Raw genomic sequence first — 22,563 nt, 5'->3', positions numbered from 1 at the left:
TGGCGTGGCACAGACGCCTTGGGCTAGTCGGTGTAAAGGAGCGCAGGAAAGCTGCATGTGAAGACGGCAGCTGGAGCTGTTTCTCTACAGTCTCAAGCACTGCCTAGAAAAATTTGTCTTGCCGTGCGGTGTCTGTGTTGGCCGTTTTTGAGGGAGCGCCGCTGCAGCTTTGGCACGCTTGCCTTTCTGGAATTTTACTGCTGCTTTCGCTTTTTTCAGAATTAGAGATCCGTGGCTTACCCGGATATCCTTGTGCAAAGAACAGGCATGCCGCTGAGCTGTGCGTGCAGGCTGCTCGAGAAACAAGCGAAGCCTGAGTTGCCGTCCACAGGCTTCTTTGCAGCTGCCTCCCCGCAGCAGCGCGAGCTTCCTGCGACACTGCGAGAGCTGCTGTCTTCGGAGGAGCAGCAACAGTTGCTGCAAAGCCCCCAGCAGCAGCAGCAGCAGCAGCAGCAGCAGCAGCAGCAGCAGCAGCAGCAGCAGCAGGTAGTAGTATCCTTTCCTCTGCCGCATCGACTGAGGACCCTGTGCGGCGAAGGAATCGTCGCACGCCATGAAGAGCAACAAAAACAACAGCAGCAACAAAAACAACAACAACAACAACACACGCCACGTCCAGTGCACGATCCAGAAGTGCCGCTGCTGCAGCAACTCGATGAACGCTTACTCGCCGTCTCTTCTCGAGGCAACCCTAAGCAAGCTGATGCCCCTCTTGATCTTAGAGAAGACACGAATTGCGCGATTGCTCCTATCTGATCCCCTTTCTTCCCGCTATTGCTCAGAAACAGCATTTCATCGAATAGCGGCAGCCAAGCATCTCGAGCCCATGTTCTTGTAGTGCAGTGTAGTCATGGGAAGCGGCGATGATGATGATGCCTGGCAGGCGGATAGCGAAGGAAAAACGCACACACACATACACACATGCGCGCTTCAGTTTGTGCTGCGACTCGCGCCTATCCCCGTTCTCAGGCTCGTGTCTCTGCTCCTATGGGATCATCAGCTGCTGTATTACCTAGAAGCTATTCGAAGGTAGACAGTATCCGCCTTCTGGAGTTTCCCTTTTCCCTTCTGCCCCCTCTTTTAAGGCCAAGGCTGCTTCCGAGGCTTGCGCGAGCTGCTCCTTTTACTCCGAATGCACCAGCGTTTGCTGCTGAGACAGGGGGAGGAGAAGGAGGAGGCGTTCGCCCTCTGCACGGCATTGCTGCACACGCTGCCGCAATCGCCAAAACACCTCGTGGAGCGCTTCTTTGACGAACCACGTGCGCGCCGTCAGCGACTTGCTGCTCTCTTTTCCTCGCTGTCTGACTCCTCAGGTTTCTACTGCTCGCAGACGGAGACTTCAGGTCCATGCTGCTGGATGCAGCAGCGGAGCAGCAGCAGCGGCAGCAGCAGCAGCTACACGGGAGTGCCATGGCGTTGCAGCCGCTCATCCTCTCCTCCATCGACACTGCATCCCGGCAGTGTAAGAATAAGAAGCCTGCAGCACAGGAACGAAGCAGCACAAGAAAGCTGCACTAGCAGACTTTTGAGGCAATAGAAGTATGCGTCAGCTTTTCTCCGTTTTCCTCTCTTCGCAGGTAGCAGCGGTGCCTGCCTTTTTGCTGCTGCTCCGACTTTGGCATTCGCCCTCACTGCGCGATTCCCACATATATCCTACCTGCAGCAGCAGCAGCAGCAACACACCAGCAGCAACACACACACAAACACCACTTGTAACTCGTTGTGGCGAGGTCTCATATTACATCTGCGCACCGAAGAGCCACTTCGATCCTTCATTGGAGAAGAACTCCTCCAAAAATGCCACAAATTGTTTGCACTTCTCTGGAAGTGAGCTTTTAGTTGCTCCCCCTGCCGAGCGACGTTGCTGCTTCTGACTTGGCTGCTGCTCAGATTGCTGCTGCTCAGACTGCTGCTACTGCCTGCCTTTGTGCCCCTGTTGCTGCTGCTGGTCACGTTGGTCGCTCCCCCTGCTGCTGCTCCTGCTGATTTTGCTGCTGCCTCCGTTTCTGCAGCTGCTCGGATCGCTACTCAGATTGCTGCTGCTGCTGACTTTGCTGCTGCCCCTGTTTCTGCTGCGCCTAGAGCTGCGCTGCCGCATGTGGTGAATCAGCTGCAGCGGCTGCTTTACATACAGCGGCGCTCTGACATGTGTGTCCACGAAAGTGTCGGGTGTATCTACAGAGCCCATATGGCGCATCGTCAGCTGCATGCGTCATGGCTACGAGGCTGTGCGCTTCAAAAGCAGCTGCGGCAACAGCAGCGAGCGGCAGCAGCTGCAGCAGCCGCAGTTCCTGAAAGAAATTTAGTCTCAAGGGCTACTGCTGCAGCTCGCGAAGAGATCCTCATTCTGCAAATCTCCCAAGTAAAACATCGTTGTCAACTTCGACATATGCGTCTTTCAGAATACTCTCTATGTGTGTGTGTTTGTGTGTGTGTGTGTGTGCTTTGCGGACGCTACTATGTGTGTATTGATGGGGTGGTACAAAGCATTACGTATCTCTTTCTTACAAGATCTGCCGAGGGAGGCTAAAACGTCTCTGTCTCGCTGAAGCGCCTTCAGGCATGTGCTTATGTGCGTCTTTTCCATGTGTTGCATGCCTTCAGCTAACGCATCTTCTGAATGAAATGCTGCATTTCTCGAGGCAGTGGCTTCATTTCGCGCATGAGGAGGTCCTCTCGCCCAATTGGCGCATCTTCTACAAGGCTATTCCTCGGTACGAAGCTGCAACAGTCCCATACACACATATACATATGCATACACATACATATGCATACATATTCATACACATACATATTCATACACATACATATACACACTTACACACATACACACTTACATACCTATACACATACATACCTATACACATACACACTTAAACACATACACATACACATACATAAACATACACATACACACTTAAACACATACACATACACATACATAAACATACACATACATAAACATACACATACATACCTATACACATACACACTTACACACATACACATGCACACATACATACACACATATACACATATTCACGCCTGTGGAAGCCGCTGCAACGCGTGGAAACAGCATCGACGCTTCGTCGATTGTCATGACGCATGTGCGCATGTCGTGGGATCTCACGAATCGCCTCTGCGCTCAGCTGACACTTGCCACTGAAGCAGAGAGGTGGACGGAGAGACGTCATTTTGCTCTGGCTTTCGAAATGCAGAAATCTTTGCGGCAGTGGCGAGAGTTTCTGCTGCAGCAGCAGAAACTCGCGTGTGATGTCTCGCGTTGTTGCATCCAGAAACTATTTGTCAGACAGCTGCGCTCATCAATTTTGCGTGAGCCTGTCGGCTGTGCGTGTGTTGGCTTTCGAACTGCTGCAGCTGCCGGGATGTTGATGAATTTCTCGGTTTGTTGTGGCAGTGCATCCAGCAGCAACATGTGAGTCTCGTCCTCCTGTGGCAGTTTGCTGTTGCTGCAATGTGTTGCTGTTGCTGTAGTGTGTTGCTGTTGCTGTAGTGTGTTGCTGTTGCTGTAGTGTGTTGCTGTTGCTGCAGTGCGTTGCTGTTGCTGTAGTGTGTTGTTGTTGCTGTAGTGTGTTGCTGTTGCTGTAGTGTGTTGCTGTTGCTGCAGTGTGTTGCTGTTGCTGCAGTGTGTTGCTGTTGCTGCAGTGTGTTGCTGTTGCTGCAATGTGTTGCTGTTGCTGTAGTGTGTTGTTGTTGCTGTAGTGTGTTGTTGTTGCTGTAGTGTGTTGTCGTTGCTGTAGTGTGTTGTTGTTGTTGCTATATTGCGACTTTGGTAGAAAATGCTGTTGACGTTTACCCTCGATGGGTGGGAGGCGAAGACTGCTGAAAACTGCGCTGGAAACTTTAGGAAGAAGGCGCGTCTGTGTGCGTGACAACGCAGGACGGGTTGTTTCTTTTCGATGCAAAGGAAGCAGCAGCAGCAGCGGCAGCTGCTGCTGCTGCTGAGGGTGACGACAGCAGCAATATCAGCGTGCAGCTGCATGCGCTGATCCAGGAAATGCACGAGGCATGCTCCGCAATGGCGTCGAGAGCTGTAAGCTTAGATCCACTTGGCTGCGTTGTTGCGTCTTGTCTGCTACTGGTACTGCTGTTGCTGCTACTGCTGTTGCTGTTGCTACTGCCTTTGCTACTGCTGTTGCTACTGCTGTTGCTACTGCTGCTGCTACTGCTGTTGCTGCTGCTGCCGTTGCTACTGCTGTTGCTGTTGCTCCTGTTTGCCGTCATAAGTGCTCCACCGTTTTGTGCCGCTCGTCTTGCCATGGCGTGCAAAGGCCATAGCAGCATTTGTTGGTGCCAACGGCCATATCTCTCAGGAGTTTCGCTTCGCCACAGTAGCAGAGCAGCAACTTCAGGGGACGTCAGAAGTTCGTATGCCAACGGCAGCAGCAGCTGATGCTGGCAGCAGCAGCAGCAACAGCAGCAGCAACAGCAACAGCAACAGCAGCAACAGCGTGCTGGCGGTGGAAGAGCGACGACAGGCTTTCAGGCATCAAATGCTGCGACTATTGCAGCTTTTGGATGCAAAGCAAAGCGAAGTTCGTGCAGCAGCAGCAGCTGCAGCACAAGCAGCCAGCAACAGCAGCAGCAGGAGTCGAATTTATTTGGATCATTGCATGGCGATTAGGTGGGTCCTCGCCCGCTGTATCCGGATCGTGCGCGGCTCGCGCGTTGCCTCTTCTGCTTCCTTTCCTTTTGTATCTCTCTGTTGAATTTGTCGCTGCCTCCTTGTTGCTCAGCTGCACGATGGCGGCAAAGAGCAGAAAGGCGACATGTGCCTTTGTTTGCCAGCGCGCTCACACAGCGCAGGTTCCTGTGTTTGTGGGGTCTTTTTGTGTGCTTCTTTGCCTCGCATGTCACTCGGCGCAGCTCGTGCATGCGTTCTGTATGGAGGTAGAATTTTTGTTTGCTAGTTGGAGTTTTTCGCCTAATTGAGAGGCTTTCGGAAAGCTGCTGCCTGTGCCTGGCCTGCGCAGGTCCTTACGCGTGCGGTTGGATTTTAATGATTTTTACGAGCATCAGCGCCAGATCCACGCGGTGTCACCGCACACGCAAGGAGACAGTTCTGTAACTCGCTTCCCCTCGTTGTTGTTACAGCAGCAGCATGCAAGAACCACCCCCGCAGGGGGCAGCAGCAGCAAGGGAAGCCTCGGGGACCCCCCTGACAAGCGCTCTGATGAATTTGCTGGCACAGCGCGGCAGCCTTCCTGCGGCAGCCACGAAACAGTGCTTCCTACGCCACGAGAAGCGCCAACTTTTGTCTCCAAGCTACAGCAGCATCTGCTGCAGCAGCAGCAGCAGCAGCACCTTGCCGACGATATCACAAGGCCACCCACGGCAGGCGAAGCCTCAGGTCCAACGTCGCCTCTGCCGCTGTTCGGAGTTAGAGCTGGCATAAACGGAGCTGGAGAGCCGCAGCTGCTGGGAAGAATCTAGAGACTGAAACACAGCTTTAGATGTTGAAACGCTTGGTTGGTTGCTCGAATCGTGCTGCTTGTCGGCTTAAGATACTTGTTGCCCAACCCGTTTGCCTGCACCTGCTACCCCGTCCCTTCAGACGCTCCTTCCGCTGCCCTCCCGTTGTGCACGTCGCATGCATGCATGCATGCATGCATGCATGATGCCCCTCGTTCCCACGTTTCGCTTCGGCTCAGGGATAGGTCGAGCTGCTGCTTTTGTGTTTGCTGCTGCTGCTGCTGTTGCTGCTGCTGCTGTTGCTGCTGCTGCTGAGGGCCGCCTCTAGGTTAGTTCCGCCGCCTTGGGCTTTTTCGCACGCCTGCAAGCTAAAGCCCGCAAAATGCAGGCAAGTACCTAATTTTCACACTTCCAGCAACGCAGTCGGCGTGCTCCTCAGCAAGGGGTGTCACAGAGGCGCCAGCAGGCCGCATGTGTTCGTCTGCAGTTCGAACAAGAGAATACAAAGAAGGGGCGAGGAGAAACCACTGCAGCTTGCTAGCCAAAGTATAGTGCGGGATTTTCGGGAGTGCAAAGGACTGCAAAGGATCCAGCACAAGGCAGAAACTGACTTCTGGCAAACCGTTGCCCTGCGCAGCAGCAGCAGCAGCAGCAGCAGCACAGGCGAGGCGTAACGCACCGTTGAGTAACAAGGTCTAATGTGGCAAATACAGGCAATGCAATAGGCGCCAGAAGGCGACCCAACCTGCTGAAAAATAGCACAACGCCATAACGAGAAGGAAAAAGCTTGGTGTGCCGCACAGGCGGGGGCCACACAGCAGAGCTTGAGAAAATCTGAAGCGATCCCTCCTTGCATGCCGTTTCGGCTGCTGGAGACAGCAGAGAGCGCGAGACCATAAGTTGCCTTTCCGGCAGCGCGGTGTATCCAACGTCAAAAAGTACTCTCGTCTGCATACAGCGATTGTAGCGGGCGAAGTTGCACTGAAGCGCCTTCAAATTTTACGAGACAAAGTAAAGAATGAAGTAGTCAACATGCGTGCTCGTAGACGGTGTTGTGGCGCAGCGCAGCGTTGGCTTGATGCAGGAAGATGCAGTGTTCTGTGCGTGTAGCTGTGATATATCTGAGTGCGAAGAGGGTGAGACAACGAGCACCCCCCTTTTCTCCTCTCCCCTCATCGGGACGTCCGAGGGGTGGGTGGGAGGTCGGGGAACGCAGGATTTTTTTTGGAAGCACGCACAGAGCAATAGCACAGCACAACCTCGATCCACAGTTGTTGTCTCTCCAAAGAAGCCTTGGATGGAGTGTCACAGAACCCCTCCGTCAGGCTGCGGCGGGATTAGTTTGAAACAGCTGCATTCACATTGGCAGAGAGACGAGATGGCAGTCCGTCTCTTGCTGCCGAGTCCGTGTTTGACCTTCCTACATCACAGGGGGCAGGAGGCGGCGGAAGATTTGTATGCCTTATTGAGCCAAAACTCGCCTATAGCACACGTTGCGTGCCGTAGATGCAGAGCTGTATCTAGAGAATCACAATTTGAGCGCTAGGCTGCAGCAACACAGGTGCCTTGAGCCAGGACAGCAGAGGGTGCGTTTGGGTGTATCGTTGGTGGTGTGGCGCTGCTGTTTTGGATGTTTCTAGGGGGGATCGTTCATTAAGCCCCTTTTCCGGGAGCGAGGAGCATCATTTTCTCTTTTATTCGTGTGTGTGGCTTTGCTGCCAGTATTCCTAGAGTTTTGCAGCGCTCCCCCAACCAGGATTGTAGCAGAAAGGGTTTTGAGAACAGCCCCAAAGTCAATATAAACACTAAAGAAAGCTGTATAAGGTGTCGTCTTTGTTTGAATAGCTTCCTCCCTGCGTCCTTAACGCCTCGTAGCTCTTCACAATCCCCGCGAGGAGGACGGAGAGTGTGTACTGTGAGTCGACGCAGGCAGCGAAGCCTCCGGCAGAAAAAGTTGAATATCTCACGCAGTTCCACAGAAGACAGACACAGCCGCACATTCTAAAACCACAAGCCCGCTTTGGCCGTTTCCATGACGGGGTACGTATATTGAATCAAGAATGCGCAAGGAATTAGCTCCTTGGTGCGGCTGCCCGTATATCCTTTTCGTTGCAAAGTAGCGATAGTTCAAGATGACATGAATTCAAGCGGCAAGCGGGTGCGCTAGTTGTTCTGTGCAACTGGATGCAGAGACACTTGGAAGGCGTAGCGGGTACAACAACAACACATCGCATGCACGCTATGCTTCTCTCCCTCGCCCTTCGCGAGGGAACTCCAATGGGACCGGGTGGGGCAAGGAAGCGACCCTTCTGAAACAGCACTTTGCAGCATTTCACTGCGTTCGCATTGAGTCTTGCGTGGTGTTTCTCATCACGGAGATCGTAGAGATGGAGTGCTCCAGGGAGGAGGGGGGCACACCTTGGGTGCCTGCGTATTGCCGCACCCTCTGAAAACTTCTCCGGATAGCGGAGAAGTTTCCACTTCGCGGGGCAAGCAGAAGCGATGACGACAGCGCATAGGCACGCGGATTCACAACTAAGGATTCTCAATCGCAGTGTAGCACCTAGCACCAGCGTGTATTTACAAGCTGCCGATGCAGATGTGCGTGAATAGCTTCATGAGAGACAAGCGTCATAGCAGGATTAACGCGTCTAGCGCAGATTTCGAGCTCTCTGTGCTCCTGTGTGTCAAAAGTCTACTACTTTGGCCCTTCGCCACAAATAGAATCGCGCTCGGTGTCTCTGCGTGCTGCGACGGTGTGTGTCAGCGCCGAGCTTCTCCCACGCTTGACGCTTCCCTATGTCTGCCCTCTTGAGTCTCTCTCAGGCCGTATGTATGTGTGTATGCATGTGTATATGCCCCCAGTCAGTGGGAGAGAGCGCCAATACTCTCCGCACGGAGTGGACGCTAATACGGACGATATCCCGCAGTTCTAGCACTCTATTTTTTTTCCGGCGTTTAAAATGCGTTTCCCCTTGTACTATTTAAGGCTTTTAAAATGATGTACTTTCGTTTTTCTGCTTCCCGCTGCAAGAGTAGGGGCCTCCAACCAGCCCCAAGAGGCCCCCCCCTTGGCTCCCTCCAGCCACCCAGTCCCCCTAAAGAGTACGACTTCTCAAAAATTCGTTTCCTTTGGCAGTCTTAGTCATCCCCTCAGGCTGAAAGTCATCCTGTGAAGGCTGCCTGTGGAAAAATCAAGATCCTGTATGTCTCCTGCATCTCCTACCCCCCCGCGCAGCCACGATTTCGGCAGCACCTGAACGCTAAATCCACGCTAGCAGTGCGCTGCTGGATGTTTTTCGAGTTGCAACACGGATTCCTAAGGGGGTGATGCACCGCGATCCAGCAGCGGCAGTGGCCTCTTGGTGCAGAGGCTTCGCCTCCCTCTTCCCTTCGAACAATCCCCTCCCTCGTCGAAACTACCTAAGCTCGCTCTAGCTCTCTGTCTCTCCAGCTCGAGCTCTCCAGTGCTGCAGCTCTCTCCCTCTTTCCTTCTCATTCTCTCTTTCTTTCTCTCTTTCTCCTGAGGAAGCAAGGGAGGAGCAGGAGGCGGAGTCGATGGGTAGCGGCGCTGCAGGGGCAGCCTTTCCCTGTGCCGATGCCAATGGACTGCCGCAATAGTTTTTTTACCCCATGGCTTCTACAGACACTGCAGCAGCAGCAGCAGCGGGAGGAGGGAGGAGAGGCAACTTGCTGGCGTATGGAGGGGGCAGCGATGAGGAAGACAAGGCGCTCGCTGCTGCTGTTCAGCAAGTAACAAGACCTCTTCCTGTTGACTGTGGATTCTCTACTCCTAGCAGCACTCCGCGGACGGGAAGACGTAGCAGCAGCGCAAGTTTCTCCGTGGTTGCGGCGGATGCTGCAGATGAGCTGCAAACGGTCGCTTTGGGGAGGCCTTTGAATGCACTTGTTGCCAGCGCAGCAGCAGCAGTGCCTCCCCTGCAGCAGCAGAAGGAGGTGTACAGACAGCCGCCTAGGCTCGATCTCGTGCTGCTGCAGCCACAGCCACCAGTCTTCAGCAGAGCCGGTGACAGCTTGCCTGGAGGGGCACCACAGGAAGCGCAACTCAGCACGCGTTTCGGAGCGACAGCAGCAGCAGCAGCAGGAGCAGCTGCAGCAGCAGGAGCAGCAGCAGTAGATGATGACAACATCGGAAACTTGCGGCAGGAGGCTGCCTTGCTTCATGTGGCCCTTAAAGCGAAAGATGCTGCGCTTGCCTCAGTAGGCTCACGTGTTGGCGCATTATTAGAGAAGGGTGGAGGTGATGGTGGGGGAAGGGACAGAAAATTCGCAGAGCACCTTGAAGAAGGCGGAAGGCTGATACTCATACACACAGGAAGGGTGATGGGGGAGGGGGAAGACAGACACTTGGCTGGAATGCAGTAGTAGAGTCATGCTGCAGAGCGAGGAGGGAGGGGCAGTCGAGAGACGGGGAAAGACAATCTCTCTGCTCGTCTTGCATTGCGGCTTCGTGAGCATTTTCTGGTGGCTCGCAGGAACGAAAACAGCGGCAGCAGTTGCAGGCAGATCTCGCTGAGCTGCACAAGGATGTGCTTTTGATGCAGCAGCAGCAGCAGCAGCTCCAGCAGCAGCAGCAGCACCACTTTTCGATGCCTCAGAGCGGCTTGCGTGTGGACGACATACAGCAGACGCAGATCCACACCTTGCAGCAGCAGGTGATGCAGAAGGATCATCATCTGCGCAGCTTAGCCGCAGCTTTTGACAGTTTTAGATCTCAGAGTAGGGCAGCAGCAACTGCGCTGCAGCAGCAGCTGCAGAAAGCTTTTACGGCACTGACTGAGGTATGCTGCGCTGCTGTCTTTTGTCCGTTGCTGCTGCTGTTTGAGCTGGATGATGCTGCTGCTTTTAGTGTGCTGCTGCTGTTTGAGCTGGATGCTGCTGCTGCTTTTAGTGTGCTGCTGCTGTTTGAGCTGGATGCTGCCTGAGGAAGGAGGGTAGATGAGGCGTAGTAGTATTTTCTGCGATTCTTTGAGAGCGATTTGTTAGCTAGCGTGTTATGTTTGCGAAAGCGAGAAAACGCGTCGATGGCAGCAACTGCTGCAGGTGGAGGTTGTTGTGTGATTCGGGGAGGCTGCGGTGAAGTACAGTGCAGTGTCTGTATCCCCGATGTGTGTATGTGTGTATTTGTGTGTGTATGTGTGTATTTGTGTATGTATGCGTTTGCGTATGCTGGCTTGCCGTAGGCGCAGAATGAGACGCATGAACTGCGGCAGCGAGAGCAGCAGCTGCAGCAGCAGACATCTGCGCTGCAGCTGCAACTGGAAGGCGTGCAGCGGCAGTGGACTGCTGCGAGAAGCGGGCAGAATGCTTTGGAAGTGTCGTTAGGGCAGCAGCAGCAGAATAACTCGAGGCTGCAGGAGCAGCTTGCGGTTCAGCGCCGCATTAGCGAGGAGGCGAGGAGGGAGCTCGAGGCGCAGCAGCAGCAGATCGACTTGCTGCAGCAGCAAAATGAAGAGTTGCAGGAGGAGGCGGCTGAGTATCGCCGCAACGCTGCTGCTGCTGTAGCGGTGGGGGCTTCTGCTGCGGGGGGGGGAGGGGAAGGCGAGAAGGATGGAGTTGCTGCGTTGTTGCAGCTGGAGAGGCAGCTCGCAGCGGAGGAGTATGCGCAGCAGCTGCAGCAGCTGCAGCGCGAGGCGGAGCAGCAGCAGGAGGAGCTGCAGCAGACGCAGCAGGAGCTGGAGGCTGCGCAGCGTCAGATTTTTGCGTATGAGGAGGAACGACAACACGAGCATTTGCAGCAGCAGCAGCTGCAAGTCTCTGCTCTGCAGCTGACACTGGAGAGGCAGTCGCAACAGCAGCAGGCGCTAGTGGAGGAACGAGACGCCTTGATTAAGGCTTTGCGCGTGCTCCAGGAGCGCTGCGACGACCAGCAGCATCTGCTGCAAGAGCATCAAGAGGGGGGGGAAGATACAGCAGCACGTGTGTGGAGCTTGCAGCAGCAGGTCGCTTCGCTCGTGAGCGTCAATGATAAGTTGTCGCAGTGGATTTGTCGGCTGCTGCAGCTCTTCCTGCAGCGCTTACACCACAGCCACAGTGGAAGCAGCAGCGCAAGCAGTCCGAGCAGCAGCACAGAGAGACGCAACGGTTTTCTCCATCAGTCTGCGCCTTCTACGCCAACTACGCGGGAAGATGACTTCGAGACGCTGCGTGAGCATCTCGGCGAGCTGCTCGTCTCCCTGAAGCAGCAGCCGTGGCAGCAAGAACTGCAGCTGAGTCTCTCCTCAGCGCTGCAGCAGCTGCAGTTGCAGCCGCAGCAATTGCAGCACTCGCAGCAGCGGGAGCAGCGTCTCTTGCGGGGTCGGAGGAGGTCTATAGGGCTTAGAAGAACGCGTTCGAGCTCGCCACAAAGCCGCAAAAGGCAGCTGCAAGTCAGGTGCTTCCGACGCAGCAAAAGCTGCTGCAGCATGCGCAGAAGACACAGCAACAGCGGCAGTGCCGAAGGAGCTGCTGGGAGCAGCTGCAGAGGGGTAGCAGAGCAGCAGAGCGCCTTGTTGCAATGGCATGCACAGGTGCAGCGGAGAAAGTATTTGACTGCGGCTCTCGACACAGCCGAACTTGACATGCGAAGCTCGCTGCTACAGCAGCAGCAGCAGCTAGAGACACAGCAGCAGCAGCAGCAAGAACGACCAAGACTCTGCTGCTCAGTGTCTGTCCAGACAGAAAGAGAGGAGCCGCTTCTGAGCAAAAGTTCAGTAGAAGGCGTCGAGGGTGGGCAGGATGATGATGTTCAGGAGTTGCAAGAGCAGCTTCAGCAGCTGCGAGAAGACTGGAAGCACATGCAGGAAGAAGTCGCCGCTGTACGGGTAGGCTTTGCCTGCCTCCTCTCTCTCCTAGGAGTGTTGCAACTCTGAGTCTTGGATTTCACTTTCCCCTCGGGATGATGTTGATGTTTTTTTTCCCGTTTGTGGCGATCTTCTCACCTTGGAAAATCTGCCCTGACTGTGCTGTTTTGATGCTTTTGCAGGAAGCAGGGAGGCAACGCGAAGAAGCGCTGCAGAAAGATTTGTCTGCCGCAAAGCAAGAGCTGCTGGAGCGCACTCGAAATGCAGAGCAGCAGCAGAGGGAGAGGGAGACAGAGGCGCAAGAGAGGCACAAACAGCAGCAGCAGCAGCAGCAGCAGGCAGATATGCTGCAGGCAGCTGAAGAGGCTTTGCGCCAGCAGAAGGAGGAATACGAGGCATTGCTTCGTGCAGCTCGCGAGGATGCATGCAAAGAGAAGCAGGCTGCTGCAGAAGCAGCAGCAGCTGCTGCTGCTGCTGCTCAAGTGGAAGCTGCATGTGGTGTCGCACGAGAGACTCCGGAGATGGTATCTGTTGGCGTTCAGACAAAGAAGCAGCAGCAAAAGGAGACGCTGCTGCTGCAGCGAAGAACGCAGACTGAGCCAGAGTTTCTCGCTTCTGATCTTGTCGATGTTGAAGCTCAAACGGAGGTGTCTCTGATGCATCCGCTGCTGCTGCAACTGGCTGTGCAGCAGCAAGAGCAACAAAAGGGGGCTGCAAGCGACGCATTACAGACAGAGGCAACTGGAAAGACTGCACGCAGTCAGGAAATCGGCTTGCAGACGCTGCTGCCGCTCCAGCGCAGCGTAAAGATCCAGTGCAACAGGGAGAAGCCTGCTGCAGCAGCAGCAGCAATCAGTGGTAACGCACAAGATGCGCAAACGCAAGTAGATCCGGCAGACTTTGAAGAGGACAAGCAGCAGCAGCAGCAGCAGCAGCAGCAGGAGAATCAACTGCAGCAGCAGCAGGAGAATCAACTGCAGCAGCAGCAGGAGAAGCAACTGCAGCACCAGCAGGAGAAGCAACTGCAGCACCAGCAGGAGGGCAGTTCTTTCGAAGGTGTTGCGACTTTATTGGGAAAGGAGGTTTCAAATGTGCCGACTTGCGATACTCCGGTTGTAAGAATTCGCCGAATTAGCAGCAGCAGCAGCAGCGATCGCAGCAGCAGCAATCGCAGCAGCAATCGCAGCAGCAATCGCAGCAGCAATCGCAGCAGCATGCATCGGGCAATCCGCATGCGCAGGAGTCAGCGAAGCAGTCGCAGCGTTTCTTGGAATCGCATTTCAGAGGCTTCCCCTTCTGGTTCAAGGCGACGTTCTGCCTCTACAGCTGCTCTTGCGGCAGCAGCAGCCGCAGCAGCAACTGCTGCTGCAGCAACTGCTGCTGCTCGTTGCAGCTGCCGCTGCTGCAAGAAACGGCAGCTGCTGGATCGCTCACTGCTGCAAGCAGTCGGTGCTGCAGATGCGGAGGGTTTACTGGCTCGAGCGCAAGCTCGATCTCATTACAAGAAGTATAAGCGGAAGCAACCGCATCTGCTGCATAGTAGTAGCAGCAGCAGCAGCAGTGAAAATAGCTCTGGAGGCTTTCTCAGACGCTCAACAATACGGCCTGCTGCTGGCATGCGCGCAGCTGAAAGGCGGCGGGAAAGAAGACGTCTCGTGCAGCATAGACAGCAGCAGCAACCCCACCACTCTCACCACCATCCCCAGGAGCGACAGCAGTCGGAGAGTGACACATCTTGGGGTGTCAGCTTAGCAGCGAGCCGCTTTTCCCGAAAGCGGCTGCAGCAGCAGCAGCAGAAACTTCACCAGCAGCAGCAGCAAGAGCAGCAGCCGTCGCACAGACACGAACCACCCACGTATCCGGTAGAAGAATTTGTCGATCTCCTGAAGGAAATTGACGGCATCGCAGATCCTGCTGTACCGTCCCCCCGTACAAAGCATAGACAATCCCAGCAACTGCAGCAGCAACTACAGCAGCAGCAGTGGCAGCTGGAGGCAGCATCTGCTGCTCCTAGCGCATGGCGTAGCATGCGGCATGCAGCGGTGCTGCCTCGCCTTCGAGTCAAGTCAACAAAGCACTTGCAGCATGCAGCTTGGGGGCGGGGTATTTTTGCTAGCAGGGACGTATTATTCCCTGCAGCAAAGCAGCAGCAGCAGCAGCACCTTCTGCAAGAGGCTGCATTTGCCTTTGTTGCCGTGCTAGCAGCGAATGCAGTGGCTAGAGGCTGCCGATTACTCTGCTCGTCTTGTGGTGGCTTCTTCACATGCGCGCATATGGCGAAGGCAGCAGCAAGGGAGACGTTTGACGGTGTGGAAGGCACGTCCATCGCATCGGCAGCAGCAGCATCAGCAGCAGCTTGTTCTTCAAGTTTTGCAGCAAAACTTGAAGAACAAGCTGCTGCCGATGCAGGCACTTGCACCGCTGTGCTGTGGAAGCAACAGCTCCTGACGGAGGAGCAACGGCATATGCTGCCTCGCTGGCTGCAGCCATGCTGCTGCCCCTTCGATGCACAAGTCGTGTATACTCGAGTTTCCACTGCAGCAACCTCAGCAGACACCACGGCAGCGGCAACAGCAGCATTCGTGCTCCATGGGCAGCAGCAGACGGTGCTGCGCCTTACAGACGAAGACGCACAGAAGCGAAAGCAAGAGATGCAACTGAAAGAGATGCAACTGAAAGAGATGCAACTGAAAGAGATACAACTGAAAGCGATGCAACTGAAAGAGATGCAACTGAAGGAGATGCAAATGAAGGAGATGCATATGGAAGAGATGCAACTGAAAGAGATGCAACTGAAAGAGATGCAGCAGCAGCTAGTTTTGGAGCAGAAGAAGAGGCAAGACATTGAGCAGCTTATGCAGCAGCAGAGACAGATGGTTGGAGCCGCAAAGACTCTGAAGGCTGAGGTGTATGCCGCGGCAAGCAGAACGCTGGTTGCAACTGCTGCATGCAGAGGCATGCTGCAGGAGTTGCAGACGTTCTTTAGAGACCTCCTGCAGGAGCTTCCACAGCGCGATCAGCAGCAGCACTTGCAGCAATTGCTGCTGCTTTCCAGCAGCACCAAGCAGCAACAGCTGCTGCTGCTCCCCCTCGTTCCTTCTGTGCTGCTGCCAGAGAGGCGGCTTTCTTCGTGGCTGCTCCATCAGGTTCGTGCATCCTGAAAAAATTCTTTTTTCGCTGCATTCTTTGTCCTTCTGTGCAGCCTTGAAGTGGTAATGATGCTGCTGCATGCTTCTACTGTTGCTGCTGTTGCTGCATGCTTCTGCTGCTGTTGCTGCATGCTTCTGCTGCTGTTGCTGCATGCTTCTAGTGCTGCTGTCGCTGCATACTAGTGCTGCTATTGCTGCATGCTTCTACTGCTGCTGTTGCTGAATACTAGTGCTGCTATTGCTGCATGCTTCTAGTGCTGCTATTGCTGCATGCTTCTACTGTTGCTGCTGTTGCTGCATGCTTCTACTGCTGCTGCTATTGCTGCATGCTTCTACTGTTGCTGCTGTTGCTGCATACTTCTACTGTTGCTGCATGCTACTAGTGCTGCTACTGCCGCATGCTTCTACAACTGCTGCTATTGCAGCATGCTTCTACAACTGCTGCTATTGCCGCATGCTTCTACAACTGCTGCTGTTGCTGCGTGCTTCTACTGTTGCTGCATACTTCTAGTGCTGCTGTTGCTGCATGCTTCTACTGCTGCTGTTGCTGCATGCTTCTACTGCTGCTGTTGCTGCATGCTTCTACTGCTGCTGTTCCTGCATACTTCTAGTGCTGCTATTGCTGCATACTTCTAGTGCTGCTATTGCAGCATGCTTCTACAACTGCTGCTATTGCCGCATGCTTCTACAACTGCTGCTGTTGCTGCATGCTACGGCTGCTGCGTCCGCAGGTTTGGCGATGCCTCTACGTCTTTGTCGTGCAGCAGCACCGCAGCACACAGCAACAGTTGCAGGAGCAGAAGCTTCTTCAGGCTCAGCAGCATCGAGACTTGGAGCAGAAGTTGCAGCAACGATTGCAAGAGCAAAGCGCGCAGCGACCGCAGTCACGCTACATGGATACAGCTCTGCTGCTGCTGCAGGCAGACAAGCAGCAACTGCAACAGAGAGAGCAATCCCTTCAGCAGCAGCAGAGAAGCCTCCAGCAGCAGGCACACGAACGCGAGCAGCTGCTCAAGCAGCAAGAAAGGGAGTTGCAGCAGCTGCGCATGGAGCAGCAGGAGCAGCAGCAAAGGTTCGAAGCGGAGCTGAGAGAGCAGCAGAGGGATGCAGAGGAAGCCGTGCAGCGACTTTCAAACAGACTGAAAGACTTGCTGGTAAGCATCACGCATGTTGAAGAGATGCAGCAGGCGCTGTTGCACAGAAAGTCTCTTTGCAGTTTAGGAGCAGTATCTGGAGATGCTCAGTAGGAGCTGCCGTCTCTACGCTTTCTTGGTGTTGCTGAGCAGGCAGAGCAACATCCCCCGATCCATCAGCAGCAGCAGCAGCAGCAGCTGCAGACTGCAGAGCAGCAGCTGCTTCGGGAGCAGCGGCAACTGCAGCAGGAGCTCCGACGCCTCGGCGAAGACAAGCACAAGCTTCAGAAGCAACAGCGAGACTTTGACTGCATGAACGAACGGCTTCAGCGTGATCAGCGAAACCATCAGCAGCAGCAGCAGGAGCTTCAGCAGCAGCAGCAGGAGCTTCAGCAGCAGGAGCAGGAGCTCCAGCAGCAGCAGCAGGAGCTGCAGCAAGAGCAGCGGAAACTGCAGCACGAGCAGCAGGAGCTGCAGCAAGAGCAGCAGAAACTGCAGCAAGAGCAGCAGAAACTGCAGCAAGAGCAGCAGGAGCTGCAGCACGAGCAGCAGAAACTGCAGCACGAGCAGCAGAAACTGCAGCACGAGCAGCAGGAGCTGCAGCATGAGCGTGCAGATGTGAAGCATCAGAGACAGGAGATGCAGCGGCAACAGCAGGCTGTGCTGCAGCAGCAGAGAGATCTTCAGAGGCAGCAGCGCGAGCTGCTTCAACGTGGCAGCGAAGTGCAGCAGCTGCAGCAGCAGCTTTTGCAGCAGCAGCAGGCAGCCGATGAGCTGCAGTGTCGTCTAGAAAGTGAGGATCGGCGTATAGCGTCGGCTGCAGAGCAGCAGCGAGTAGAGGCAGAGCGACGTTCGCAGGAGCAGGATATGCAGCAGCAGCAGCAGCTTTTGCAGCAGCAGCTTTTGCAGCAGCAGGAGGAGACTCTTCGGAGGAAGCAGAGCAAGCTTGCTGAAGGCGAGCATGCGCTTTCAGAAAAGCGACGTCTGCAGGAGCAGCGTCTGCAGCAGCAGCAGCAGCGTCTGCAGGAGGAGCAGCAGCGTCTGCAGCAGGAGCACAAGGAGGTGCAGCAACAGCAGCACGAGCTGGCTATTCGAGAGGAGGCTGCACGGCAGCTGAAGTTTCAGCTGCAGCAGCAAAGACAGGAGCTCGAATCACGCAAGCGTCAGTACGAGCACCAGCGGCAGCAGCACGAAGAGGCTGAAGAAGCCTCCCTCGTGCAGCGACTGCGAAGTGAGATTGAAACTCAGCAACAGCATATTCAGGTAAGCGCTGTAGTGTTTTTTTTGTCGAGATGTCGCCTGCAAGTGTGGCATGGGCTGTAGGACGACTGCCCGCATGCAGCTCGCGCACTGACTGTTGCGGCTGCTGGATTCGTACTTTTGGCGCTTTGTCTGTGAGTGCACGGCTTTTTTTTCTCAGGAGCTTTTTGAGCAGGCACTGTCTTTCCAAAACGCGAATGATGAGCTGCAAAAAAGGGTTCTGGATGCGCAACAGGAGCTGCAGAGAGGACAGCGTCGCAGCACCCAGCAGGTGGAATTGCTGCAGCAGCAGGTAGAATTGCTGCAGCAGCAGCTGGCAGCGATGAAGCAGCAGCAGGAGGCGCAGCAGCAAAACGTATGCGAAGATGCAGCACGGGTGCAAATAATGGCACTGGAGAGTCTGCAACAGCAACAGCAGGGGGTGGAGGAGCAGCAGCAGCAGCGGCTGCAGCAAGGGGAGGGTACTTGTGAGCAACGCCAGCTGCTCGTGGAAAGGTTACAGCCTAACGTGAAGACGGCAAGGGGCGATTCGAAAGAACAGCTTACTGAGACGCAGCAGCAGCTGGAGCAGCTGGAGAGTCTGCAGCAGCAGCACGACAAGCAGCAGGAGGCGAAGCTGGATCGCCTTCGGCTGCATGCAGAGCGATCTCTCGCGTGTTACGCTTTGCTCGCACGTCAGCTAGACAAGCAGTATGCGCGGTTGGATCGGGAGCAGCAGGTTGCTTTGACGGATTGTCTGCAGGAGCTTAAAGACCACTTGGAGGGACTGCTTTTCTTGCTGCTGCAGGAAGTTTCGAAGAGCAGCAAGCCTGCCGTGGAAGGCAGTGCTGCAGGAGGCTGCAGCGATCGCAATGGCAACGGCGAGCTTGCGCAGCAGCGCGAGTTAGGGGAACCTGAGCTTTTATACGACGTTTCTGCGATTGCAGCAGACGCTTCTTTGCGGCAGCCATGGAGGAGAGCGCAAGAAGATCATCCGACATGTGAATCAGTATCGCAGCCGTCCTGCTCGGGGGTGTCTCAGCGTTTTGCTCCTCAGAATCCTGAGGCTGAAGAAGGGATGGCTCAGCTAGCCGCGCAGCGAGCACTTGATCAGAAAATCGAAGATTTGCAGCAAAAGGGGGAGTTGCAGCAGCACTTGTCTGCACAACAGCAGCAGCAGGAACAACAACAGCAGCAGCAGCAGCACAAAGCGGCTCAAGAGGAGAGGAGCATGCTCAAGAGAGAAGAAGATGTGCAGCAGCACCCCGTATGTGCGGTACAGGAGCTGCGGCTGGAGCAGCAGGCGGTTCTTCGGCGAGAGCTGCATTCGCAGGAGGAGACAGAACTGATGAATCTCCTGGAGGAGGGGCAGCGTCTGCATGCGCACCAAGAGACTTGTGATTGTCGTGAAGAGAAGCGGATGCAGCATCCACTGCATGTCTGTGAAGAAGACGACCAGTGCGTCGAGGGAGTCTCTGAAGAGCAAGCCTTTGAGGAGGGTGTGCAGCAGCAGCAGCGGCTTGTGCGGCTGCTGCTGCGACGAATTGAGCGGCATGTTTCAGCAACTGAGGAGAGGATGCAGCCGCAGGCAGAGGGGGGAGAGCCTCTCCAGAGGGAGCAGCAGGCGCTTCTTCTGGAGAGTCTTGCAGCGCAGCGTGCCTTGCTGAAGGGCATGTGCCTCCATCTTCGTAGGGAGCAGCACTTGCTGCAGCAGTTGCTGCAGCGGCAGCAGCAGGAAGCAGACAGCCGCGTGGCACAGCTGGCAGAGTTTGTTCTGATGACAGTAAGGGGCTATTCGCGGTATATTGGCATGCAGTGTAAGGGAGGCGTCAACAGCAGTACGAGGAGTGGCGAGGAAATCAGCAGTTCTGGCTCCGGCACGAGCAAAAGCAGCAACAACTGCGGCAGCTATTTGCCGGGAGTCAGCAACAGCTCCAAGGATACTTATAGCAGTCGGGGGAGTTGTGCTGCTGCTCTCTGCAACTCCGTTCTCTCTGCTGCAAGCGAGGAAACAGAAGGCTCCCTAGAGGGGCCTCTCATTCCTGCGGCGCCAACAGTGCAGCAGCTCCTGGATGCGCTAGCGTTGCGCGAGCCCGCTGATGCTGCTGCTGCATGCACGCAGCAGCAGCAGCAAGGAAAGGAGCAGCAGCAGCAGCAGCAGCAGCAGCGCCATCCAGATGAAGGTCTGCGTTTGTCCGTTAGTAGCATTTCTGTGGGGAATCTTAAACAGCAGGATGTTGTCATTCTGGAAGCTTTTGTGACAGCACTACACCGTCTTGTGCTGCGTTGCACTGCTGCTGCTGCTTGTCTTGGTCAGAAGGAAGCATTGCCTGTGCAGGCGACACCAGTGGTGGATGCGGCGGCTTTTCTTGCGAATCTTCAAGACTCCGAAACGCATGCAGAAGCGCTGGAGAGGGAGAGATGCCAGCCTGCTCGTCTCAGCTGCTACCCAGCTTCAGACGCGGCAGTCATGGACCCCCCAGCAGCGGCTCAGACGAGTGGCAGCGCTCTAAGGGATCTGCTGCGCTTCCAGAGCGACTTCAGTGCCAGCGGAAGGGGTGGGGAAAGTTTGGAAGGGAGCTTGAAAAATGTCGCCTGCCATGCAGTGCGAACGTCCACTCGCTCCGCCTCTGATTTCACAGCAGAGCGCAGCAGCAGTCGCAGGGGCAGTCACAGCAGCAGCAGTGGCAGCGACAGTCACAGCAGCAGCAGTGCCAGTGCCAGTGGCAGTCACAGCAGCAGTGCCAGTGCCAGTGGCAATCACAGCAGCAGCAGCAGCTGCGGCAATAGCGCCACAGATGACATCCCCAGCAAGTATGATGCTCGAGTCTCGCAAGACTGCCACAGCCACGGCGACTTTGCTATCCGCCATAGCAGCAGCCCTCCTCCAGCAGAGGGGGGGTTCCCCGATGGCATTTCTGCTTATTCGGGAGGCGTCTTTGGTAGTGTCACAGCAGCTACAGCAGCTACAGGAGCTACAGCGACGGCACGAGGAGCAGACAGCACCGACAGTGGTGATGCAGCGGCTGAGCTACATGCACAGCAGCCACGCCAGACACCTGATACAAGAGAAGGGAAGCCTCTGCGCGGCAAGGCGCAGACAAGGCTTCAAGTCGGACTGCAGCAAGGACTGCCTCAGGAGACGTTACACCTCGAAAGTGAAGCAGCGGCAGCTTTCGTGCGTTCTGCTGCACCTGCTGAGCAGGAGGAGACCCCCTCCTTCCCGACAACATCCGCCGCGAGCAGCATGCGCTGCGGCAGCAGGAGTTACAGCGGAACTGCGAGCGAGCGGCTTCTGCGGCTGCCCCCAAGAAAGATCTCTCTTGGAGGAGGAGGAAGACGAGCAGCGTTTGCAGAGAAGCCTGCAGAGGGGCCTCCTCCTAAAGTCACAAAAGAAGTGAGAGGGAGAGAGAGAGCTACTTCGCCATCAGGAGGCGGTGGGAGAGATTTTCTGGGGATTACACACGCTCCACCTGCTGCTTCCGCGGACGAAGAAGACTCCTCCGATTTTTCTCTATCTGGCTTATCCAGCATGTCGTCGTTTTGCCCATCGGGAGACACTGGGTAGTGAAGATCCCTCCTTTCGACGGAGCAGCGAGCAGTTAGGGAGCGGGCCTGTCTGGGGGAGTTCCCTTGCTCTCGCTTTTGAAAAAGCGGCTCTGTCGGCTTGCAGGGGATGGAGTTTTCTTGCCTTATAGCTCTCATTGAGAAGAGCCGTATAAGTCGTTTGTTTCAAGTGTCTGGAGGTGCCCAGCATCGCTGCCCCAGTGGGCATTTACGCTGTTCACGTTTTTTGTTGTTCACCCCTGCTTTTGCAGGGTTGAACAACTGCTCTGCTGCATGGTAATTTATTTGTCTCTCTGGATTTTATTTCTTGACCGAGAGCGCACTCTCTGCGTTGCACGGAGGGGGCTTGCTTTCCTTCCTCTAAATTTTTCGAGAACTGGCTTCAGTTTTATGTAGGGAGTTTACACGAGGCGTATACGTGACGCCGATCCAGCAGGCCGCTGGTACCGTAGGCACGTTACCATAGTCTCGGCGACTTAGAGTGCGAATTTTGTGAGAGCCAGCGGCTTGTCCTTTCTTTGCTGGAGTTCAAAGGTTCGCAAAAGCCCAGGGTTGCTTTTGGCTGGAGCACTGTCAGGAGATGCATGCGGATATAACAGTAAGGGCGCAGAATTGCATGCACACACAACTGCATGGTTTAGTTTTACGGAGCATCAGCTGGCATGCAGGCCGCTCTCTCTCTCCCTGCTAGCTGGAGGGCAAATGCAGAGTTAGCGGCAAATGTTTAGCTTAGACCCTGATACACAAACTGTAACTACCGGTGTGCCAAAAGGGTTTCCCATCACCTCGGCAAATTAGAGGCAAGGATTGGATGCACCCTACCTCTGTCACTACGTTTTTCTGACAGATAGACTGGAGCTCCTCATCGGCTCTGCTGGCCTAATCACTTTGAAAGGAAGCACATGCATTGCATCAAACCTGCAATGGTGGATTTAAAGATACAAATGCAAGCGAATAGTGCAGTGATAAAGCGTCGGCAAGACCCCTTCGTCAAGGTACGTTTCTTCAATCCTTAGAGCAATGAATGGCGAGAAGCTGGCACAGCCGAGTTTCTTCTGCACTGCCGCAGCTGTCTAGTTTCTTGTGTTTTTCTGGGGCCCAATCCATTTAGCTAGAAATTGCACTGCACCAAAAAAATTTTAAAGTGGCAATTGGAATCACAGCTGACCAGATATTTCTACAGCGTCCGAATTGCAGCGTTGCTTTCGCAGATGGATCGCCTTATGCAAAGGAATATCG

At 55.0% G+C, this 22,563-nt stretch overlaps 3 protein-coding genes across 3 annotated transcripts; 1 reads left to right on the top strand and 2 right to left on the bottom strand.

Annotated features, from left to right (window-relative positions):
- Positions 1 to 921: 921 nt before the first annotated feature.
- LOC113146533 lies at positions 922 to 13,371 on the top strand. The gene is made up of 11 exons (XM_026334135.1): positions 922 to 1,029; positions 1,312 to 1,462; positions 1,578 to 1,827; positions 2,182 to 2,362; positions 2,605 to 2,714; positions 3,379 to 3,436; positions 3,902 to 4,054; positions 4,335 to 4,645; positions 4,995 to 5,393; positions 13,143 to 13,164; positions 13,357 to 13,371. Exons 1-11 carry the CDS (start codon positions 922 to 924, stop codon positions 13,369 to 13,371), a joined length of 1,758 nt encoding a protein of 585 aa, XP_026189920.1.
- Positions 13,372 to 13,587: 216 nt separating this feature from the next.
- On the bottom strand, positions 13,588 to 17,092 carry LOC113146535 (NADH-quinone oxidoreductase subunit I 2-like; the record flags this gene model as incomplete). The annotated part of the gene is made up of 2 exons (XM_026334153.1): positions 13,588 to 13,616; positions 16,864 to 17,092. Coding segments are annotated over 2 exons (258 nt in total), but the record flags the coding sequence as incomplete, so codon positions are not given.
- Positions 17,093 to 18,992: 1,900 nt separating this feature from the next.
- LOC113146532 lies at positions 18,993 to 21,462 on the bottom strand. The gene is made up of 3 exons (XM_026334134.1): positions 21,120 to 21,462; positions 19,568 to 19,740; positions 18,993 to 19,322 (listed from the first exon to the last, which is right to left on the bottom strand). The coding sequence occupies exons 1-3, from the start codon at positions 21,460 to 21,462 to the stop codon at positions 18,993 to 18,995; spliced, it is 846 nt and encodes a 281-aa protein (XP_026189919.1).
- Between the last annotated feature and the right edge of the window lie 1,101 nt (positions 21,463 to 22,563).

Source organism: Cyclospora cayetanensis, unplaced genomic scaffold, assembly GCF_002999335.1.
Source record: "Cyclospora cayetanensis isolate NF1_C8 unplaced genomic scaffold, CcayRef3 CcayRef3_contig_37, whole genome shotgun sequence".
Lineage (NCBI taxonomy): Eukaryota > Apicomplexa > Conoidasida > Eucoccidiorida > Eimeriidae > Cyclospora > Cyclospora cayetanensis.
The sequence above is the reverse complement of the archived record's forward strand: the minus strand, read 5'-3'. Positions and strand labels throughout refer to the sequence as shown.